The sequence below is a fragment of the Phocoena phocoena genome, chromosome 12 (genome assembly GCF_963924675.1).
Source record: "Phocoena phocoena chromosome 12, mPhoPho1.1, whole genome shotgun sequence".
NCBI lineage: Eukaryota > Metazoa > Chordata > Mammalia > Artiodactyla > Phocoenidae > Phocoena > Phocoena phocoena.
The window spans coordinates 88718373-88744625 of record NC_089230.1 but is presented as its reverse complement, the minus strand read 5'-3'; the positions used below and the strand labels follow the sequence as shown (position 1 = coordinate 88744625).

At 35.2% G+C, this 26253-nt stretch overlaps 1 protein-coding gene across 1 annotated transcript in view; it reads right to left on the bottom strand.

Annotated features, from left to right (window-relative positions):
- EYS (eyes shut homolog) overlaps nt 1–26253 on the bottom strand; it is a 1660061-nt gene that overhangs the window by 1176580 nt on the left and 457228 nt on the right. The window contains 1 exon segment of the mRNA XM_065888819.1: nt 20809–20930. Within this exon segment, the coding sequence (XP_065744891.1) occupies nt 20809–20930 (122 nt within the window).

Sequence of the window (26253 nt, the reverse complement as noted above, 5' to 3'; positions counted from 1 at the left end):
GCTGCTGAGCCTGTGCGTCCGGATCCTATGCTCCACAACGGGAGAGGCCACAACAGAGAGAGGCCCATGTACCGCAAAAAAAAAAAAAAGAAAAGAAAGAGGATATTCCCAAGTTCCCAAGTTATTTGAAGATCTTTATGAATCCCTGCCCAATCATATTTTTCCATTATTTCTTCAGACATAATCATTGTCTTGAAATTTAGTTTATCATTCCCAAATATTTCTTCACAATTTAATCTATGTATGTATATTCAAATAATAAATGGTTTTGTTTGGTGTCATTTTTTAAAAAATTTTATTAAAAAAAACATGAAACCAAACATATGTGTTCTTTATTAACTTAAATTTTTGTTCATATTTCCTTGCATTCTTTTGCATTTTCTTTTTGATAAATGTCTCAAGATACATAAAACCATTGACATTTTGTATCTTAAAAAAAAAAAAAAAACTACTGTTTTACAATGTCTGCCACAATGAATCGTGATAAATTTTGACATTATGATGTGTTAATATACTAGCATCAGCAAGTGAGACAGAACTTTGATTCCAGCACGTGACAATAATCTAGCGAAAGAATGCCTAAAGATAAACTATGGTCTGCTGACAAAGGATAGTATAAATTCCATTATTATATCTCCCTAAAGTTAGATGAAAAGTTCTAAAGGAAAAGTAGGGCTTTTGACCATGCTGGGTAATAAAATTAGGGCTAGAAATGTGAAGTAGAGAAAATTAAAATTTGTGAATTTTCCCATGTGCTAAACACTATATTTAGGACCATATGCACATTATTTATACAAGACTGAAAAATAAGCACCACTCTTCTTAACTTAAGGATGATGAAACTGATCATCAATGATGACCCCAAGTTGCTCAAGAACACATGGCTAAAAAAAGACAGGCTCCAAAATGAAACATAAACTTACATGTAAAATGCAAAACTATACAACATCTAGGAGATAACACAGGAAAAATACAAGGCAATCTTGGGTTTGGTGATGACTTTTTAGATACAATACCACAAACATGATTTATAAAAAATAAATAAATAGAGTTGGACTTCATTAAAACTAAAAACTTCTGCTCTGAAAAAGAATCTATCAGGAGTATGAAAAGACAAAGCACTGATTGAGAGACATTGCAAAATATATATCTGATAAAGGACTTGTTTCCGAAATAAACAAAGAACTCTTAAAACTCAATGAACAACTCAATTTAAAAATGGGATTTTTTTATACTTCATCAAAATATTGAGCAAATAATTAACCAATGAAGATATACAAATGACAGATACACATACGAAAAGATGCTCAGCACCCTGTGTCATTGGAATTCCAAATAAAATGACAATGAAATATACCTACACACCTACTAGAATGACAAATTAAAAACATTGATAACACCTAATGCTGACAAGGACTGGAGGCAATAGAAACTCTCATTCATTGCTGGTGGGAATGCAAAACCTTACACTTGGTTTGATATACAATCTGGCAGGTTTTACAAAGCTAAACATACATAAGTTTATCACAAGATCCAGCAATCTCATTCCTAGGTATTTATTCAAATAAGTTGAAAATCTATGTACACACACACACACACACAAAAAAAAAAACCCTGCACATAGATCTTTACACTAGCCTATTCATAATTGCCAAAAATTGGAATCAACTAAGTTGTCCTTCAATAAGTTGATGGTTGAAAAAAAAAGTGTTATTCAGCAATAAAAATAAATGAGCTATCAAGCTATAAAGACATAGAGGAAACTTAAATGCATATTACTAAGTGAAAGAAGCCAGTCTGAAAAATAATACATAACATATGATTCCATTTATATGACATTCTGGAAAAGGCAAAACTATAAAGACAGTAACAAGGTCAGTTTTGCCAGGGGAGTAAGGGAGGAGAGGATGGATAGGTGGAATATAGAGGCTCTTTTAGGGCTTATATGGGAAATCTATTTTTTACAAAATTTTGTTCTGTAATCCTATAACTGATTTTTATATAAAGTCTATATTAAAATGTATTCAGAAAAAATGTCAGGGCTAGAATTGAACCCAGATCAACACATGTTCATTGAGAATAGAAAAGCCCAAGCTGTATGTTAACAGAGAAGAAACAATCAATCCAGTAAGGATACATTAAAACAAGAAAGAGTGAAGTCAAGTAGAGATAGATGAAAATTAATAGAAAGAATGTGGAATTCTAAGAACAAGTGAGCAGAAATATAAATACTGAGGAAAGCAATTTCAACTTCATTAAGTTAAGAAGGGCTCGACAAGGAAAAAATTCTCTTTTTCAAAAGAGCTGTTTCTCTAAAAGAAAATAACTGGGAACAAGTTCATACTTTAAATGAAATGAATAACATTAAGTCTCTGTGACTAAAAGTTGGTGCTAGAGGATCCACTTATTGAAAACCATAAACCAAATGTCCAATAGAGTTCTCAAACATAAGCAAGTGTGTGTAGCAATGAGGACAACAGTATTTAGTAGTTAACCAAAATATACCACATTTCAAACCTGAATTTCTTTTAATGGCTAGGTATATGCACATTTCTTCATTATAACAAGTAATGGAATAATAAAGTCACTAGTTTATTTATTCACAGGTCTTCACTGGGTGTTTGCCTTCACATGCACCATCAAATATGAGGCAAGAGATGGCTGAAGGTTTCCTAATGAACGATTGCTGAACGTATCTAGATTGTTTTGTTTTTATTTTGCATTTTTCTCAAATTTTATAATTTCCAGGGCTTTGTATGAAACAAGTCATCATTTCAAAAACAAATCTTAAAGTACAAGCAAACAAATAAAACCCATTCTAAGACGATAACACTTTTAATCTAGACTTTTACTAGAGTTCCATATGAAATGAGATGATCTAACACTCAAAGATTTTTCCTACTTTTTTAAATAATAGATGTTAAATTATAAAATTCTGGGCTGCTATGGTTATGAGAAATGTTTTAATACATGGAAGGTGTTATTAACTTGAATTAAATGTCCCTAAAAGACCTTGAAGTCCTAACCCTCAGAACCTCAAAATGTGGCCTTTGGAAATGGGGTCTCTACAGAAGTCATCAAGTTAACGTGAGCTAATTAGTGGATTAGCTTTAATTAGCTAATTAGTGGATTAGCTAGTGGATTTAATTAGCTAATTAGTGGATTAGCTTTAATCCAATGTTACTGATGTCCTTATAAGAAGGGGGACTTTGGAGAGAGAGCTGGACAAGTACACAGGAAGAGTGCCAGGAAGAGATGAAGGCAGAGACCGGGGTGGTACAGCAGAAGCTAAGGAACACAAATCATCACCTAGGAAACTAATACAGAGGGTACACGGGGAGTTTTTCAGGTGGGAAAAAACAGGAACTTGATTCATTCTGAAAAAAATATCATGGAGCCAGATAAAACTCGCTTTCCTCCCTCCTTTCAACCCAGCTTCAGTGACATAAAAGAATTCATTTATTCATTCAATAGTGGTTCTCGAATATCTTATTAGTTTATCAGTATCTTCAAATATGATTTAAGATGAAATGTAACAGCCTTAAAACAAGAAACAGTGATTTTTCCCTTCCCTTCCTTTGTGCTATTGTTGTCAAAAAGTAATTTTACTTAAATTCTAAAGCCTATGTGTAATGTTACAATTGGTCATAGGATGTATTCATCTGTCCAGACAGTATGCTTATTCCTTGAGCTATTATTTTTTTGATGAAATTGGAATTATGTGAGGTTCCAACTCTTCCACTAAGAGAAGGATAACTAATCTTGCACAAATTTGTTAGAACTACAGTGGTGGCTGTCCTCATTGGTAGCTGTGGGATAGGCAGTGGCAATATATGTAGTATTTTATATTCAAAGCAAGATTAGTTGACAGTGATCTAAAACCATGGATTTGGAGTCACACAGATATTGGTCTGATATTTGGATTCACTACTTTCTAACACTGTGATTTTGCTTAAATTACTGAAAATTTCTAAGTCTTATTTCTCTCATATATAAAATGGGCATATCTAAGCCTCACTAAAAGATCTTTTTCTAGCACAAAATAATATAAACTAGAAGTGACTGATACAAATAGTCTCATTAATTGCCTGTGTGAATGTAATATTAAATCTGTCCAAAAGATAATTTGATAAAATCTGTCCAAATCTTGAATGTTGAAAGACTTTGATTCCTCAATTTCACTTCGAGTAATTTATTGTAGAAATCTACAGATACATGCCTGTAACGAGGCACATATAAATGATTTCTCCAAATAATAGTTTATAACTGCAAAACATTTACATTCTCTGAGTGGTCATTATGTTATACCCATAAAATAAAATATGGTGTAGCTATCCAAAAAGGAGGTGAAGGATTCACATACCAACATATATCTTTTTCAAAATTCTGGGTTTTGTAAAGGAAAATTCTTTCATCTCCTAATGGTGAGTACCATAGATTGCTGTTGCTTGGATTAAAATTCTGTTATTGTTTTATATTTATATTGGCACTTATTTTACTTGTATTTTAACATTTTGTGCTCCTATGCATAAGCTAAGCAAAGAAAAAAAAAGCAAAACTCTCTCGTAATACACCATAATTTTGTAGTTTTCATTCAATATGTTGGATACATGTAGATCACATAGATTTTTAAAAATTATACTCATAAAGTTTCAAACTTTTTTCCAGTTATTTCCATTAAAAATTTTAAAACATGTCCTTAAAGAAACACAAAATGTCCCAATGCATAGCACTTCAAAATTTAAGACATCTAGGACAAATTTGCATAAATTATAAGCTGAGAAAAAATTCTTATGGTCAACTGGGGGCAAACCGTGTTTTCTGCAAGCCCACACTGTAGTGTCCATAAGAAAAGCAGGCCCAGGAATCAACACAAATGCCAATTATATAGGCAGCAAAGGAGCCAGATGCTGTTGGCAAAACGTGCTCCAGACTGTGGCATCTGGGTCCAATAACTGCCATACTGAGCCCCATCTGTAGCTAAAGCTGTTGACAGTTTGGGGGAAAGAAAAATCAGAAATAAAGAAGGTAGTTAAATTCTAAACCATGCCAGGAATAGCAGAAGGCATGTTGCAGTCAGCATTCAAATTACATCCCTAGCCCAATTTGCTTTTTAATATCTTGAAACTATGTAAACACTAAATTATGTTAACTCCAGTTGTTTAGAGATGAGAATACATAGGTAGTTCAGTAATTTAGGAAACACAGATTACTTAAGAGATTTGATGTTCCAGCAAAATTTTATTTCTTAATGTTTTCTTCTCAAGGAGCATAAGTATATAGTCAAGGAAATGCAATTCTTTTTGATCTATTAAAATATATGCTATTTTAAACATTTATCATGATGTATAATATGAATTCCTTCAAATGGTGTGAAAGTTAAGAATCTTTGCAATTTTTGATGTTTTTTAGACTGACTTTTCACTAAATATAATAAGATAGTCATTGTATACTTTACTGAGACTCCTGAAATTTTTGCTGAGTGGAAATTTGTAGGAAAGCTTCAGAGGGCCCTAAACTTAGCTAATAAACTCTTCCTTAATTACAAAATAATAAAGTAATCTCTTTTTAAGTGTTCTTTATTTGCTGTATACATATATGTCTGTGTGTATATATATATAAAAGAGGATGAGTTGATATCTATATGATTCTAAGGATTCATCATTTATAAGATGCTACTCTATTCTTATTCATACATATATTTTGAAAGCAAGACAAATGTTGGCAATAATAAGAAAGTGTGATTTAGACTTTACTATATATCAAGAAATGAACTAAATACTTCATGTACAGATTTTATTTAATTATCATCATAAGCCTATGTGACATAATGATTATTATTTCCACTTTCTGGATAAGGAAATTGGAAGCTTAGTAAACTTCCTTAACCCAATTCATACTCATCGTTAGCAATAGAACTAAACTTTGTATCCTATATCCAGACACTCTGACTCTAGAACTGTCTCTCTCTCTCCCTCTCTCTCTGTCTCTCATTCTCTCTGTAATATAAAATATAATTTGGTAGAATCAGTTCAGTATGGTGGAGAAAGACTTCTGAAAATCTAATCTTACACAAAAGGAAAAAGAACCTTGGAAAAACATAGTCGCGGTCAATTTTTTCAGAATTCTGGAAATAAACTGAAGGCTTGCAACGATCTGAAGAGTATTTACTGAAGAAAAATGGCTAAATCTCACAAGCACAGTCAGCTTTGTGGTGGTTTAACTCGCACTATTTCCATCTCTCTTTCCCAGCTCTGCAAAATATTCGAAAACCAACAGCATTGCTGTTATGGTATCTGTGAAACGAGCTACCTAACAGCCATTAGGGGGGCAGGGGTAGTGGAGTTTTGAAGCTCACTTAAAAGGTCCTTCCCAGGTAATGTCACCATTTCATTGATCTGACATCTCTCTGAATGTGTCATTCTCTGGAATAGACTTTATTTGACCTGAATCAAAGCTCATTCTGTTTAAAAAATTCCTACATAATGGGCATTTGTTAAAAACAATCAGCGGTGATTGATTAACATTGCAGCTGCTAGAGGTGATGATTCCAGTTGAGGCTAATGAGAGGCTGAACAATATACTTAAAGGTAAAAGTGGGTAATGAGATTTCATAGAGGTCCTTGAAAAGCCAGATATATTCCTGGGAAACAAAACACAATACAACATGAAAGTTTGTGCACTTGCCTAAGAAAGACATGAAAAGACCTTAATCTCCTATCTCTGACTAACCTGGAGGTTCAGTGCAAGCAAGAAGTGAGGAATATGACAGAGCTGTAAACTGTTTGCCTGAACATTGAACGCATGCCTCACCAGACACACAGAGTCTCTCAGTAAAGCCTGGGGACTTACTAGTTCAAGGAAAATTTTAAAATCTGTTAAATCTTTAGCTAACCACTAGGTTAGCTGAGCAGAGACTTCAATAGTTACATATGACAAAAAATAAATAACTTATACAACTATTCCAGGAAAATCACTAAATAAACAATAGCAAAAAAAAATTACAAAAAAAATAAGAAAACCAGTAACAACTGAGAAGAAGCAGGATCTGATTTCCAGATTTGCCACATTATATTATTTAAAAGGCTAAGTGTTCACTTTAGAAAATTATGAGTTGTACACACAGAGAAAAGTATGTTCCAAACACAGGAATTAGAACAATCAATAGAAATTATCCTGAAGGAAGCCTGGATATTGGACTTGAAAAATATATTAAATCAGCTATAATAAATATGTTCAAAGAAAAATAGAAACTACATCTAAACCATTACTAAAAGTATGAGACTGATGTCTTGCCAAATTGAGAATGTCAATAAAGAGATATGAATTACAAAAAAGAAATGAATAGAAATTCTGGAATTGAAAAGTATAAAACATGAAATTAAAAAATCACTAGAGAGACATAACATCAGATTTAAGGTAGCAGAAGAAGGAAGCAGTGAATTTGAAAATCAATCAATTAACATTATTGATTTTGAAGATATGAAAAAAATAAGAAAAATGAACATAGTCAGATACCTGTAGGATAACTTCAAGTACATTAACATATACATGTGAGAATTTCAGAAGCAGATAAAAGAGAGAAAAAGGTAAAATATTTGAAGAAATAAATGTCAAACTTTCTAAACTTGATGAAAAATGTTAATCTGCATGTCTGTGAATCTCAACAATCTCCAAGTAGGATAGACTTAAAGAGATAAAAGTCTAAACATATGATAGTCAACATGTGAAAAGACAAAGAGAGAATTCTGGTAGCATCAAGAGAAAAGTGACTCATGTACAGGGGATCCTCAGTCAGATTAACAACCAATTTATCAAAAACCATGTAGGTCAGGCATATTTGAAGTGCTGAAAGAAAAAAAAAAAAAAACAGTCAGCCAAGAATTCTATGTCCCTGAAATCTATCCTTTAAATTAAAAGAGAAATTAAGATATTCCCAGATTTAAAAATAACTGTGAGAGGGACTTCCCTGGTGGCCCAGTGAGTAAGTCTCCACACTCAGAATGCAGGGGGCCTGGGTTCCATCCCTGGTCAGGGAACTACATCCTGCATGCATGCCACAACTAAGAGTTCACATGCCACAACTAAGAAGTCTGCATACCACAACTAAAGATCCCGCACACTGCAACTAAGAACTGGGCCAGCCAAAATAAATAAATAAATATTTAAAAAATTAAAATAAAGGCTGTGCCATCCTGTGGTGCCACTGGGGTCCCAGCCCCTCACAGCATTGGAGGGACCCAAGGGGCTACTGCTGCTCTTTCCAGGACTACATAGTCTATTTAAAAAAACAAAACAAAACTGAGAGAATTCATCACTAACATACTGCCCTATATGAAATAGTAAAGGGAGTCCTTTAAGCTAAAAGGAGAAGACACTAAACAGTAACTTGAATTCACACACACAAAGAACACCAGTTATAGTGAATATATAAATATAAAAGACAGCATAAACGTATGTTTTGCTTATTACTCTTGTCGTCTCCTATCTCATTTAAAAGACAGTGAATAAAGCAATAATTACAAAGTTGCACTGATGGATTTATAATTTATAATAGCCTAAGGTAGGTGGGAGGAAATGGAGCAATAGTGGAGCCAAGTTTCTCCAACTGCAATTAAGTTGGTGTCAATATTATGTTGACTGTTTTAAGTTAAGAAGTTAACTGTAATTGATAAGATAACCACTAAGAAAATAAGTAAAAAATACATGCTAAAAGTAGAAAGGAAATTAAAGTGTAACACCAGAAAATATCTAGCACAAGAGAAGGCAATGGTGCAGAAGCAGAGGAACAAAAAGACCTTAAAAAATAGCATATTTTTACCCTATTTTATCAGTATTCACCTTAAATGAAAATTGAGTTTATAATGCTACTAAAAGGTAGAGATTGGCAGAGTGAATTTTAGAAAGTAGTCTAATTGTATGCTAATTACAAGAGAAAAGCTTTATATTCAAAGTCACAAATAGATTAAGGATAGGAAAATGCACACTATGCAATCTATAGTCAAAAGACAGCTGAGTCAACTATAATATCAGGCAAAATAGACTTTAAGACAAAAGCATGTTATGCGAGACAAGAACATTTATATTTATATCTATCAGTAAGATCTAACAATTACTATCGTGTACACACCTGAAAGCAGAGCCCCAGTTAAATGAATCAAAGAGTAACAGATTGAAAGGGTAAATAAACAATTCAATAATAGTAATTGTAAACTTCAATATCCAATTTCTATAATGAATAGAACAAATTGGCAGGAGACGACAAGGATATATAGGACTACATCAACAAAGTAAACCAACCAGGACTAAAAGACAGACTATGGAACATCTACCCAACCACAGCAGAATACAAGTTCTTCACAAGTAGGTATAGAACATTCTCCATTATAGACCATGTGTTAGGTCATGAAACAAGCTTCAGGAAAACCCTTATAAAATATGTTTTCTGACCACAATAAATGTAGAAGTTAAAATCAGAAGGAAATCTGAAGAATTCACAAATATGTGGAAATTAAATGTCACACTCCTAAATAACCAGTGAGCTGAAGATGAAATCACATGGGAAATCAGAAAATATTCTGAGATGAATAAAAATAAACACAGAAAACACCAAAAAATTATAAGGTGCAGCTAAAGCAGTGCTTAGAGCAAAATTTATATTTGTAAATACTGGTATTTAAAAAGTACAGATTTTTAAATCAATAATGAAACCATCCACCTGGAAAAATAAAACTAAACCCACAGCCAGAAGAAGGAAATGATGAGATTAATGAAATAGAGAATAAAAAGAAATATATAAAAGCAATGAAATTCAAAGTTTGTTCTGTCAAAAGACATTAAACTAGATTGACCAGGAGAAAAATAGAGAAGATTCAAATGACTGGAATCAGAAATTAAAAGACATTAACAAGTACTGACAAGGATGTGGAGAAATTGACACCCTCACACATTGCTGGTGGGATTGTAAAATAGTGCATTTACTTAGACAAGTGTTTGGAACTTTCCTCTAAAAGTTGAACATAGAGTTATCACATAATCCAACAATTCTAATGCTAGTTATACACTCAAAGAATTGGAAAAATATGTGCATACACATACTTGGGCATACTAGTCAAAAAGTAGACAACCTAAATGTCTGTCAAATGAAGAATAGATAAACAAATGTATTATAACCTTATGATGTAATATTATTGACTATAAAAAGGAAAGAAGTACTGTGACGTAAACCTTGAAAACATTATGCTAAGTGTGATGAATCAGTCACAAAAGACCACATACTGCATGATTCCATTTGTATGAAATATTCAGAGCAAGCAAATCCATAGAGACAGAAAACAGATTAGTCATTTTCAGGGCCTAGAGGGGAGGGGGAAAATGCGGAGGGACTGCTAATAGGTATGGGTTTCTTTTGGGGTGATGAAAATGTTCTAAAATAAGATTGTGGTAATGCTTTTACTTTTCTGTGAATATATTAAAAACTCCTGAATTGTACACATTAAAAGGGTGAATTGCATACCTCAATAAATTATACAAAAGATAACTTGGTAATTCCTAAATAGTGAGTCATCATATTTATATAACACATATACTAATTATGGTCACCTCATTGATAGTGTATTTATTGAATGTTTTCTTCCCCTTACAAACTAGTAAAGCCAATGTTAATATAACATGAACATTTGTATTAATACATTTTCAGGTTTAAAATCAAAAAGAAGAAGCACATTCAGAAAGCTTACTTCATCTGGACTTTTATTTTTATACCAAGAAAAAAATGCAACCTTACATCTTGGAAATACAATCAGTAATCTTTGAAAAATCTGAAGCATGATAAAGTGACTAAGAGTGTTTGTGTTAATTTAAGAGGCAAACTCTTCTGACACGTTTATAAATTTGTCATTAAGAGTTCACAACTAGTGGTGTCAGAGTTTCTAGAAAGACTGATTATGTCTCATGAATATTAAAATAAAGTGTATTTTAATTAAGCCTTCTAGACTTTGTTGCTTGTTTTGTTTTACATCTTTAGGGCCTCTTAATCAAATGGCAGTGTTTTAATCTAAATAAAAGTACCATCATGCTGGATAATAAATTAATACTTGTGTCTTCTCATTCTGTTTGATTGACGTTATGAGGATAACATATTTTATGCAAATAAGTGATATATTTCACACGCACATATATGTATTTCTGTCCCCCCCCCACAATCAATGAGAATATATTTCAGGAAAGAGAAAGCAGCAACTAAATCCAGAATTCCTAGGAGCTGGCCAGGAACTAGAAGCTAGGTTTAACAGCTACATGTTGCTGTTCTCCTGTTGAACACTTCAATAGACAATTTCAAAGAACATCAAAATGAGACAAGGCTACTCTGTGACCCTGATGAATCATAACAAAAATAAGCCTAGGGTTTCCCTGGTGGCGCAGTGGTTGAGAGTCCGCCTGCCGATGCAGGGGACACGGGTTCATGCCCCAGTTCGGGAAGATCCCACATGCCGCGGAGCAGCTGCGCCCATGAGCCATGGCCGCTGAGCCTGCGCGTCCCGAGCCTGTGCTCCTCAATGGGAGAGGCCACAATAGTGAGAGGCCCGCGTACCACAAAATAAATAAGTAAATAAGCCTACCCCACAAACATATCTGAATACAAACAAAAACATGAACATTATCTAAACCACAAGAATGGCAAACTTTCCCCTAAAATGGCTATTAAGAAGGATCGCTGCCTCTGTAAACATGTTGGTTCCCCCCTCTGTCTAGTTTTCCATCCTTCTACATGAGATTCATTATAAACCCAATCACAGAATGCTTCCCACCTCCTGACAATATCCCATCCAGGCCAAAACCCCACTTTCTTAAGCCATCCCAAAATTACGTGTCACATACACATACACAAATGCATAAACTAATTATCTTCAGGAACTTGAGAGCTGAATGTTTAAAAGGATATCTCAGAGTCTGAAAACTATCCTGGAAAATTCATTTTATATATTGTAGGTTATAATTAATAGAGCTATTTAAGAAAAATAAAATAAATGGATAATTATGAAAAGTTTTTTTCAATAGCCTAACAAAAGTTGATTCTTTCTCCCACTACATAGATGGATAGGCAGTAAATATTAATTTGTAATAATATATCAATCTTAATAATTGATATAATATCACAAAAATAACTCTGGGTTTTTACATTTTTGTATTTTAAACTAATGTCAACTATTGTCATTGGGAGTTTTCCTATATTACAGAAGTTATTCATTATTTTTCTAACAGCTATTGAAATGCCAGCTATTTCAGAATTCCCTTACAATGAAATAAAGTGCCTACTGTTGACTAGTTTAAGTCTTACTTCCCATTTCAGTCACTAAACATGAAGAACAGTTGCAAAAACTCTTACATGCTTGAGATGATTCAGAATTCTCAATTTTAATCACAAGACAAAGACAGTTTATGAGTTATTTTAGAGGACGTCCTGAAACCACTTTGATTTATCCCTGGAAATATAATTATATAACTATATTTGTATTCAATTATTCTGCTTGTGTGATAAGAACATCTTTGTAGTTATAGTACGCCTGATTTTGCATCTGCTTAAGGGACCTAGTGCACACACCAAAGAAGTCAAAAGTTAAAAACTATTTACAACTATATATTTGGTTATTAAAGTTTTGGAATAATAGCAGTGGCTACTCAGAATTTCTATTTAGTTTCTTCAAACTTCTCATCTAAAAATCAGTTAATAATAGAATTGTAGGGGGACCTTGAAGATGGCGGAAGATTAAGACGTGGAGATCACCTTCCTCCCCACAGATACACCAGAAATACATCTACACGTGGAACAACTACTACAGAACACCTACTGAAGGCTGGTAGAAGACCTCAGACCTCCCAAAAGGCAAGAAACTCCCCACGTACCTGGGTAGGGCAAAAGAAAATAAGAAAAAACAGAGACAAAAGAATAGGGACAGCACCAGCACCAGTGGGAGGGAGCAGTGAAGGAGGAAAAGTTTCCACACACTAGGAAGCCCCTTCACGGGCGGAGACTGCGGGAGGCGGAGGGGGGAGCTTCAGAGCCGCGGAGGAGTGCACAGCAACAGGGGTGCGGAGGGCAAAGCGGGGAGATTCCCACACAGAGGATCCGTGCCGACAGGCACTCACCAGCCCGAGAAGCTTGTCTGCTCACCCGCTGGGGCGGGCGGGGCTGCGAGCTGAGGCTCGGGTTTCAGTCGGAGCACAGGGAGAGGACTGGTGTTGCCGGCTTGAATATAGTCTGAAGGGGTTAGTGCACCACGGCTAGCCGGGAGGGAGTCCGGGGAAAAGTCTGCACCTGCCGAAGAGGCAAGAGACTTTTTCTTCCCTCTTTGTTTCCTGGTACACGAGGAGAGGGGTTTAAGAGCGCTGCTTAAAGGAACTCCAGAGACGGGCGCGAGCTGCGGCTAAAAGCGCGGACCCCAGAGACAGGCGGGAGATGCTAAGGCTGCTGCTGCCGCCACCAAGGGGCCTGTGTGTGAGCCCAGGTCACTATCCACACCCCTATTCCGGGGAGCCTCTGCAGCCCACCACTGCCAGGTTCCTGGGATCCAGGGACAACTTCCGCGGGAGAACGCACAGCGGGCCTCAGGCTGGTGCAACGTCACGCTGGCCTCTGCCGCCTCAGGCCCACCCTGCATGCAGTGCCCCTCCCTCCCCCGGCCTGAGTGCGCCAGACCCCCCGAATCAGTGGCTCCCTTAACCCCGTCCTGTCTGAGCAAAAAACAGACACCCTCCAGCGACCTACTCGCAGAGGCAGGGCCAAATCTAAAGCTGAGCTCCTGGGAGCTGTGAGAACAAAGAAGAGAAAGGGAAATCTCTCCCAGCAGCCTCAGAAACAGCGGATTAAGGCTCCACAATCAACTTGATGTACCCTGCATCTGTGGAATACATGAATAGACAACGAATCATCCCAAATTGAGGAGGTGGGCTTCGAGAGCAAGATCTATGATTTTTTCCCCTTTTTCTCTTTTTGTGAATGTGAATGTGTATGCTTCTGTGTGAGATATTGTCTGTATAGCTTTGCTTCCACCATTTGTCCTAGGGTTCTATCCGTCCATGGTTTTTTTCTTAACTTTTTTTCTTAATAATTTTAATAACTTTATTATACTTTACCTTCTTTCTTTCTTTCTTTCTCTCTTTCTTTCTTTCTTTCTTTCTTTCTTTCTTTCTTTCTTTCTTTCTTTCCTTCCTTCCTTCCTTCCTTCCCTCCTTTAGACAACGAATCATCCCAAATTGAGGAGGTGGTCTCTGAGAGCAATATTTATGATTTTTTTCCCCTTTACCTCTTTTTGTGAGGGTGTATGTGTATGCTTCTGTGTAAGATTTTGTCTGTATAGCTTTGCTTCCAACATTTGTCCTAAGGTTCTATCTGTCCTTTTTTTTTTTTGGTAAATAATTATTTTTTAATTCAATAACTTTATTATACTTTATTTTATTTTACTGTATCTTCTTTCTTTCTGTCTTTTTTCCTTCCTTCCCTCCTTCCTCCCTCCCTCCCTCCTTTCTTTCCTTCTGGCCTTCTTTCTTTCTTTGCTTCTTTCTTTCTTTCTTTCTTCCTTCCTTCTTTAATTCCTTCCTTCCCTACTTTCTTTCTTTCTTTCTTCATACTTCAACTAATTCTCTCTACTTTTTCTCCCTTTTATTCTGAGATGTGTGGATGAAAGGCTCTTGGTGCTCCAGCCAGGAGTCAGGGCTCTGCCTCTGAGGTGGGAGAGCCAACTTCAGGACACTGCTCAACAAGAGACCTCCCAGCTCCACATAATATCAAATGGCGAAAATCTCCCAGAGACCTCCAGCTTCACTCAACGACCAGCAAGCTACAGTGCTGGACAAACTATGCGAAACAACTAGCAAAACAGGAACACAACCCCACCCATTAGCAGAGAGGCTGCCTAAAATCATAATAAGGCCACAGACACCCCAAAACACACCACCAGATGTGGACCTGCCCACTAGAGAGACAAGATCCAGCCTCATCCACCACAACACAGACACTAGTCCTCTCCACCAGGAAGCCTACACAACCCACTGAACCAAACTTAGCCACTGGAGACAGACATCAAAAACAGCGGGAACTACGAACCTGCAGCCTGCAAAAAGGAGACCCCAAACACAGTAAGATAAGCAAAATGAGAAGACAGAAAAACACACAGCAGATAAAGGAGCAAGATAAAAATGCCCCAGACCTAACAAATGAGGAGGAAATAGGCAGTCTACCTGAAAAAGAATTCAGAATAATGATAGTAAGGATGATCCAAAATCTTGGAAATAGAATGGACAAAATGCAAGAAACAGTTAACAAGGACCTAGAAGAAATAAAGATGAAACAAACAACGATGAACAACACAATAAATGAAATTAAAAGTACTCTAGATGGGATCAATAGCAGAATAACTGAGGCAGAAGAACGGATAAGTGACCTGGAATATAAAATAGTGGAAATAACTACTGCAGAGCAGAATAAAGAAAAAAGAATGAAAAGAACTGAGGACAGTCTCAGAGACCTCTGGGACAACATTTAACGCATCAACATTCGAATTATAGGGGTTCCAGAAGAAGAAGAGAAAAAGAAAGGGACTGAGAAAATATTTGAAGAGATTATAGTTGAAAACTTCCCTAATATGGGAAAGGAAATAGTTAATCAAGTCCAGGAAGCATGGAGAGTCCCATACAGGATAAATCCAAGGAGAAATATGCCAAGACACATATTAATCAAACTGTCAAAAATTAAATACAAAGAAAGCATATTAAAAGCAGCAAGGGAAAAACAACAAATAACACACAAGGGAATCCCCATAAGATTACCAGCTGATCTCTCAGCAGAAACCCTACAAGCCAGAAGGGAGTGTCTGGACATGCTGAAAGTGATGAAGGAGAAAAACCTGCAACCAAGATTACTCTACCCAGCAAGCATCTCATTCAGATTTGATGGAGAAATTAAAACCTTTACAGACAAGCAAAAGCTGAGAGAGTTCAGCACCACCAAACAAACCAGCTTTACAACAAATGTTAAGGGAACTTCACTAGACAAGAAACACAAGAGAAGGAAAAGACCTATAATAATGAACCCAAAACAATTTAGAAAATGGGAATAGGAACATACATATCGATAATTACCTTAAATGTAAATGGACTAAATGCTCCCACCAAAAGACACAGATTGGCTGAATGGATACTAAAGCAAGACCCTTATATATGATGTCTACAAGCGACCCACTTCAGACCTAGCGACACATACAGACTGAAAGTAAGGGAATGGAAAAAAGATATTCAATGCAAATGGAAACCAAAAGAAAGCTGGAGTAGCAATTCTCATATCAGACAAAATAGACTATAAAATAAAGACTATTAGAAGAGACAAAGAAGGACACTACATAATGATCAAGGGATCGATCCAAGAAGAAGATATAACAATTATAATTATTTATGCACCCAACATAGGAGCACCTCAGTACATAAGGCAAATACTAACAGCCATAAAGGTGAAACTGACAGTAACACATTCATAGTAGGGGACTTTAACACCCCAATTTCACCAATGGACAGATCATCCAAAATGAAAATAAATAAGGAAACACAAGCTTTAAATGATACATTAAACAAGATGGACTTAATTGATATTTATAGGACACTCCATCCAAAAACAACAGAATACACATTTTTCTCAAGTGCTCATGGAACCTTTTCCAGGATAGATCATATCTTGGATCACAAATCAATCCTTGGTAAATTTAAGAAAATTGAAATTGTATCAAGTATGTTTTCTGACCACAATGCCATGAGACTAGATATCAATTACAGGAAAAGATCTGTAAAAAATACAAACACATGGAGGCTAAACAATAAACTACTTAATAATGAAGTGATCACTCAAGAAATCAAAGAGGAAACAAAAAAATACCTAGAAACAAATGACAATGGAGACACCACGACCCAAAACCTATGGGATGCAGCAAAAGCAGTTTTAAGGGGGAAGTTTATAGAAATACAAGCCCACCTTAAGAAGCAGTAAACATCTTGAATAAACAACCTAACCTTGCACCTCAAGCAATTAGAGAAAGAAGAACAAAAAAAACCCCAAAGTGAGCAGAAGGAAAGAAATCATAAAAATCAGATCAGTAATAAATGAAAAAGAAACGAAGGAAACAATAGCAAAGATCAATAAAACTAAAAGCTGGTTCTTTGAGAAGATAAACAAAATTGATAAACCATTAGCCGGACTCATTAAGAAAAAAAGGGAGAAGACTCAAATCAATAGAATTAGAAATGAAAAAGAAGTAACAACTGACACTGCAGAAATACAAAACATCATGAGAGATTACTACAAGCAACTCTATGCCAATAAAATGGACAACCTGGAAGAAATGGACAAATTCTTAGAAATGCACAACCTGCCAAGACTGAATCAGGAAGAAATAAAAAATATGAACAGACCAATCACAAGCACTGAAATTGAAACTGTGATTAAAAATCTTCCAACAAACAAAAGCCCAGGACCAGAAGCCTTCACAGGCGAATTCTATCAAACATTTAGAGAAGAGCTAACACCTATCCTTCTCAAACTCTTCCAAAATATAGCAGAGGGTGGAACACCCCCAAATTCCTTCTACGAGGCCACCATCACCTTGATACCAAAACCAGAAAAGGATGTCACAAAGAAAGAAAACTACAGACCAATATCACTGATGAACATAGATGCAAAAATCCTCAACAAAATACTAGCAAACAGAATCCAACAGCACAGTAAAAGGATCATACACCATGATCAAGTGGGGTTTATTCCAGGAATGCAAGGATGTTTCAATATACGCAAATCTATCAATGTGATGAACCATATTAACAAATTGAAGGAAAAAAAACATATGATCATCTCAATAGATGCAGAGAAAGCTTTTGATAAAATTCAACACCAATTTTTGATAAAAACCCTGCAGAAAGTAGGCATAGAGGGAACTTTCCTCAACATAATAAAGGCCATATGTGACAAGCCCACAGTCAACATCATCCTCAATGGTGAAAAACTGAAAGCATTTCCACTAAGATCAGGAACAAGACAAGGTTGCCCACTCTCACCACTCTTATTCAACATAGTTTTGGAAGTTTTAGCCACAGCAATCAGAGAAGAAAAGGAGATAAAAGGAATCCAAATCAGAAAAGAAGAAGTAAAACTGTTTGCAGATGACATGATACCAAAGTGCAGATGTCCTAAAGATGCTACCAGAAAACTACTAGATCTAATCAATGAATTTGGTAAAGTAGCAGGATACAAAATTAATGCACAGAAATCTCTGGCATTCCTATAAACTAATGATGAAAAATCTGAAAGTGAAAACAAGAAAACACTCCCATTTACCATTGCAACAAAAAGAATAAAATATTTAGGAATAAACCTACCTAAGGAGATAAAAAACCTGTATGCAGAAAAATTATGACACTGATGAAAGAAATTAAAGATGATACAAATAGATGGAGAGATATAACATGTTCTTGGATTGGAAGAATCAACATTGTGAAAATGACTCTACTACCCAAAGCAATCTATAGATTCAATGCAATCCCTATCAAACTACCACTGGCATTTTTCACAGAACTAGAACAAAAAATTTCGCAATTTGTATGGAAACACAAAAGACCCCGAATAGCCAAAGCAATCTTGAGAACGAAAAACGGAGCTGGAGGAATCACGCTCCCTGACTTCAGACTATACTACACAGCTACAGTAATCAAGACAGTATGGTACTGGCACAAAAACAGAAATATAGATCAATGGAACAGGATAGAAAGCCCAGAGATAAACCCACACACATATGGACACCTTATCTTTGCTAAAGGTGGCAGGAATGTACAGTGGAGAAAGGACAGCCTCTTCAATAAGTGGTGCTGGGAAAACAGGACAGGTACATGTAAAAGTATGAGATTAGATCACTCCCTAACACCATACACAAAAATAAGCTCAAAATGGATCAAAGACCTAAATGTAAGGCCAGAAACTATCAAACTCTTAGAGGAAAACATAGGCAGAACACTCTATGACATAAATCACAGCAAGATCCTTTTTGACCCACCTCCTAGAGAAATGGAAATGAAAACAAAAATAAACGAATGGGAGCTGATGCAACTTAAAAGCTTTTGGACAGCAAAGGAAACCATAAACAAGACCAAAAGACAACCCTCAGAATGGGGGAAAATATTTGCAAATGAAGCAACTGACAATGGATTAATCTCCAAAATTTACAAGCAGCTCATGCAGCTCAATAACAAAGAAACAAAAAACCCAATCCAAAAATGGGCTGAAGACCTAAATAGACATTTCTCCAAAGAAGATATACAGACTGCCAACAAACACATGAAAGAATGCTCAACATCATTAATCATTAGAGAAATGCAAATCAAAACCACAATGAGATATCATCTCACACCAGTCAGAATGGCCATCATCAAAAAATCTAGAAACAATAAATGCTGGAGAGGGTGTGGAGAAAAGGGAACACTCTGGCACTGCTGGTGAGAATGTGAATTGGTACAGCTACTATGGATAACAGTATGGAGGTTCCTTATAAAACTACAAATAGAACTACCATATGACCCAGCAATCCCACTACTGAGCATATACCCTGAGAAAACCAAAATTCAAAAAGAGTCATGTACCAAAATGTTCATTGCAGCTCTATTTACAATAGCCTGGAGATGGAAACAACATAAGTGCCCATCATCGGATGAATGGATAAAGAAGATGTGGCACATATATACAATGGAATATTACTCAGCCATAAAAAGAAACGAAATGGAGCTATTTGTAATGAGGTGGATAGACCTAGAGTCTGTCATACAGAGTGAAGTAAGTCAGAAAGAGAAAGACAAATACCATATGCTAACACATATATATGGAGGTTAAGAAAGGAAAAAAAATGTCATGAAGAACCTAGGGGTAAGACAGGAATAAAGACACAGATCTACTGGAGAAAGGACTTGAGGATATGGGGAGGGGGAAGGGTGAGCTGTGACAGGGCAAGAGAGAGTCATGGACATATATATACTAACAAACATAAGGTAGATAGCTAGTATGAAGCAGCCGCATGGCACAGGGATATCGGCTCGGTGCTTTGTGACCACCTGGAGGGGTGGGATAGGGAGGGTTGGAGGGAGAGAGACGCAAGAGGGAAGAGATATGGGAATATATGTATAACTGATTCACTTTGTTATAAAGCAGAAACTAACACACCATTGTAAAGTGATTATACCCCAATAAAGATGTTTAAAAATTTATATATATATATATATATATATATATATATATATATATATATATATATATATATATAATTGTAGTATGGAACATGTGGATAGTAAATGTTGTAAAATTTACCAATAATTTGACTAAAATAATCCAAACTCATGATTAATTTATAAGAAATAATTTTAATTTAATTTAGTAGACCCACTAAGGACACGTATTGTGGCACTGATTTTGAATGGAATGACCCGAAACAATGCTGAAATGACAAAAGCGTGTTTTGAAGAAATAAAGGTATTCGTAAGATGAGCCACATCTGGACATTGCATTTCCAAGTTAAAATTTGTTTATTCCTTTTTCGACTGGACATCTGCACTTTGGTATTTGCAAATTTTAAATGAACGTGACACTATCTTTTCAGGAAATGGCTCTTCACCTTAATACCATTATTTTAATTAATTGATGTAAAGTGAAAACAATGTCTGGATATATCCCAAAGACATCGTGAATTCCAAGTAATTTTGTAAAGAAACAGTGAATATATTACTCACCGATAGAAATTGTCAAGGTCAATACAGGTGGAATTGTTCTTACAGGGATTCTTTTTGCAGTCATTGAATTCTTGTTCACAAAAATATCTTTCCCAACCAGAAAGGCACATGCGTTGGTGGTTCTAAGGGAATATGAAAATTATACAACCTTTAGGTCATTTCTTATTACTCTTGGTTATTTTGATCTCTGTCAATTTATGATTTTTTTCAATTTTTATAGAATGTCAATACTTGTCAAAAATTACTTCACCGCAGTTTAAAAACTATGTGAATGGTATTCTTTTGGTATCTAATTCAGTAAAAGTTAATATTTATGTGTCAAGCTCACAATACAGAGCTATTGGTCTTGTTAAATGTTAATATAAAAGTAGTGTATTAGTAATATGAAGACTAGTGATTGTGTAAAACTAAATAACTAAATGTGGTACTTGACAACTAGCTCATGAGTTAAAAAAATAAGTACAACAAAATAAACCTTCTGACAGCTTTGTGATATTACTTACAAATAATTAACTTATGTAAGTGCAGTATTGTTCATTTATTGAAATTGTAAAACTTTACATATTATTTTTCTGAAAAATCGAATTGGTCTATAACAATATTCAAAATACTGGAAGCAAAATTGCTTTTCCTGATTGGGCAAATAGAAAAACAACCCAAAAGACACTTCAAATTATGGTGGGACAGTGATTTATACATTAAAAATAATTTTGAAGACTAGAGCTCTTTTCAAAAAGTTAGAATTTGGGTTCTAAGGTTTAGCAATTCTAGATTTAGAAATACGAAAAATTGTAGCATCAATGTTAGGTGTTATCTTGATCTTCTCTGTTCAGTACCAGTAGCCACTGACCACCTGTGGTTATAGGGCATTGAAATGTGCCTGGTCCCAAATGAGGCTGTAAGTATAAAATACACACTGGATTTGGAAAAGTTAATATTAAAAAAGAATATAAAGTATCTCACTAATAATTTTATTACATGTTGTAATGGTAATAATTTGGATATAAAGAGTTAAACACACGATTGTATTATTAATATTAATTTCATCTGTTTCTTTGAACTTTTTTTTAATGTGGCTGCTATAAAATTTACTGAACACACATAGATTTTTGTTACATTTCTAATGGACAGAGCTGTGTCAGGTGATGCCAGCCCAACTTTTCACTTGGGAATGGAGTTGAGTCTACGTAGTTCTGTGGACACACAAGAGCAGGGGCTCTCTGAGATGGGAAAACATGTTCTGGTGTAATACATTCCAGTACCTTGAGAAGGCCTGGCACCAGTGGACGCTTAATACCTGTTGATTGAACAATGGAAACAATGATAGGAAAAATAATGTAAAATATGAAGTTAGTACACAAAACAGACTTCACAAAGATTCTATACCTTTACTATAGGTAGACAGAAAGTTCATAAAGTTCAAACATTCCAGTCAACTAAATTTTTTCACCAGAGAAACACATACATTCATGCTCAATGTAGATGCATTTAGGTTACAATAATCCAAATGTATGAGTAGCTCCACTGAGGTCCCAGCTTTAGTTTTCAGCTGCTTGTGAAAAGCAGAGGGATGAGAGTGGCCATACCAAGACCAGATTTTACTCCTGAACATGTGTTCATTCTCCACTCAGAGTTCTCATTCTCAGTACTTATGGTCTGCTGGATTTCAGCAGCAATTTTTTCCTGTGTTCTGCCTCTATCATTGTGAACTTCCTCAGAGTTTGGCAGTATTCAGAAAGTTTTCATTGACTGCATTTAGCATATTTCTTTTTCCTTCTCTTTTGTGTAAGTGTTACAAAGAGGATTTACATGAAAATTGAAGGTAGTGATCATATTTTGTTTTATGCATATGCTATTTGAAATGGAAGCAATTCTGTAACAGGCAAGACTAAGCATCTGCTGTAGTGAATGGGGGACCATGACCCAACCTAGTGATAGACAGGAGGGCAGATCAGGATGCAGGATGGGTGTCCATAACCCGTGGACCATGTGAGGTGCCCTTTAGTTATTTCTGGCAATTCACCTTCAAAGGGGTGTTAATTGTTTCTGTTAAGACAAATGCATGAGTATACTGCTGGTTTTTATTTTGACGTATCAGTAGTAATTTGAAACAAATTCAGTGAGTGAGCAAAAAAGCCAAACAAATTTCTTTGCCATTAAAGCCATATATTTCTTATTGGTATTCTTGATGATTTAATAATGAGTAGAAAATTGCCATGCATTTAATGATAATTATCACTAAAGTGTCAGGTACCAAAGCAGTGATCTCCAGATATGATGGAATCTGTATGAAACAGAAACAAAGTGATCAAGGAAATAGACATTTTTCTAATATTAAACATGAAAAAAATACAAATGTTGCAGAGAGCAGAATATTAAGTAGAATTAACCCATAGTTCAAGTATTTCTATTCATCTGTTTCTTACTTGATTCAGAAGCATTATCCTGAACTTAGATATTCTTAGTGCAAAGCACTTTCCCGATCAACACTATAAAGTTAATTAATTCCAGTAACTTAAAATAATAAAGCTGACACACTACTTTTAAGCCATATTACCTTGACATTCCATAATCATATAATAATATTTTGAGTTACTTTTCCTGAGGAGGAAAATGTATTTAAATATGTTTACTAAAACGAGTAAAAGTTTGTATAATTTGTGAGGTTGGTGTCACATTGTTTTTACCTCTTAATGCAAAGTAGACATTTGTCTTCCGGCCAAATTCAGATAAAAAAGTTTTCATAGTTTGAAAATACATAGTGAGTAGGAGACAGGAAAGACAGAAGATGATAAAAGATGACACAGATCCAACTCAGTGAACTACACAGCCAGTGAGACAGAAGACAAAGTGGTCAAGTTTGGTAGGTATAATAACTACATATATAACACACTCTATATAATATTCTGCATGTAACTATGTAGTAGTAGTTTAGTTTTTCAGGCCATGAGCTAGATATTTTAAATCCTTGTGATCAGTGACAAATATACAAATGTAAGAAGGTTAGCATAATTCTGAATATAAATTTTGAAGTCTGAGAGATGACATTTGAACACCAGCTTTGTGGCTTATTAAATATCCAGACATGTATGGAGTATTGAATTTCTCTTGCTGTGTAGAAAATTACCACAAATTTAGCAGCTTTAAACATAAATTTGCTGTCTCACATTTTCTGTGGTTCATATGTCCAGACACAGGTGAGTCAAGTCCTTTGCTTAAAGTCTCACCGGGCTAAAACAAGGTATTGACTGGGGTTATGATCTCATCTGAGGCTTGGGTTCCTTTTCCAAACAGTGGTTGTCAGTAAAATTTATTGCATTGTGGCCCTAGGACTTGGGTCTGGTCGCTTGCTAGTTGCCAGGCATGGATGGCTCTCAGATCCAGATGGTGTCACATCCTTGGCACATGGCCTTGTCTTCTCAAAGCACAGTGGGGTGGCTTGCTCCTTCAAGGCCAACAGGGGAGCACCTGCTTCTGTGTCTTGTCTCCTTTAAGGACCCATCTAATTAGGTCAGGCACACCCGAGATAATCTTACATTTGATAAATCAGAGTCAGCTGATTAGGGACCTTAGTCACACCTGTAAAATCTCTTTTTCCATATAAAGTAACATAAATGGTAGTACTATCCCACTATTTTCACAGGTCTTACTTATGCTCAAGGAGAGTAGGTTTTACAGGACATGTGCACTAGGAGGTGGAGATCTTGGGGCCATTTTATAATTCTGCCTAACACATCTGCTAACCTACTTAATTTATCTAAGTAAACTATTTAAGTTATCTAAGCCTCAGGTGCATTTATACATAAAGTACCAATAATGTCTACTTCATATGCTTATTTTGAGCATTGCATGCAGTAATGATTTGGCTTGGCCTAGTAATGACATGCTTGGCCTAGTGACCAATAATCACCACTAATCAATAGCAACCATTCCTTCCAGGCTTGCCAGACTAGATCTGACAAGGTCAAAGTACAACACACAACAAGTACTGCACTTGAACAGAATTATCCATCTCTACATTATTTCTTTGTATAGTAAGACCCCTACATACGAATGAGTTCTGTTCTGAGAGTGCGTTCATTAAGTCCAACAAAGTTAGCCTAGGTACCAACTAACACAGTCAGCTACATAGTACTGTACTGTAATAAGTTTATAATACTTTTTATACAAATAATACATAAAAAACAAACACAAAAATAAAGAAAACATTTTTAGTCTTACAGTATGGTACCTTGAAAAGTACAGTAGTACATCACAACAGCTGGCACTTCTTAGCAGTACCAGCTACATCACTGCTGCTTTTACACTTGCTTCTGTACGTCCTGGGCTTGAAATAAAGATAGTGTACTACTGTACCCTACACAGTAAAGTATACAGTAAAGTACACAAAAGCACAACCAATTGTAGAGGATCCACGCACGTGACAAAGTACGCCAGACACATGAACTAACTTACGCAACTGGACATGCAAATGCACATCCACATCTTTGAAAGTTTGAAACTTGAATGTTCATATGTAAGGAAATTACTGTATGAACAATTTTCATTATTTCGTTATTTTTATTTTATTATTTAAAAGTATTTACTTTTCATTATTTCTTTTATGAACAATTCTTCATTACTATTATTTATTATTTTACATTACTTCTTTGTATGAATGTACTGAAGGATAAAGATTATCAGACTAGGAAAACAAAGATGAAAGAGGAGGAGAAAGAGAATCCAGCAATGTATCGATTACAAACACAAGCTTAGACGATATGGACAAATTTCAGATAATAAATTAGGAAAATTGATCAAGAAATAGTGGAAAATCTTACTAAATAAGTAAACATTTTTAAATGCACCAAAAATGGAGATTGATATTATGCTTACACAGACAAATAAAATTGCTTCCAAATCTTTAATTCTTCTCTGATGTCATATAGGTGCAGAAAACAGAAAAGCAGGGGAACTACCCAACTTAAATTTTGAGACTAGTAAAGTCTAGATACCAAAATCTGGCAAGCATATAACAAGAAATGCAAACTCAGTCAATCTTATGTGATCAAAAAAAGTAAAATTGAAAGAAATAATTTTAAGTAATTGAATCTAAGAGTGTCTTCAAGATTTGTTCTATTATGAGCAGGTAATTTGTTTTTGTTTTTGTCTTACAGGAATAAAAGTATGTTTCAATAGAAGAAACTCTATTAAAGAAGGAAAAAATGGTTTGACCATCTCAGATTCAGAAAAAAACATTATATAATTCAAAACACATTCATAAAAATTCTCTTATCAAATGAGAACTTTTCAGGAATGTCCTTATATTAATAAAAGCTATTTACCAAACAAACAACAAAAAAAAATCCTGCCAAACCTCATTTTGCCAAAAACAACTAGAGAAACTGAGTAAAATACATAGAACAATGATTGAATTCTGAAAAGAACAACCAAAACAGATTGCAT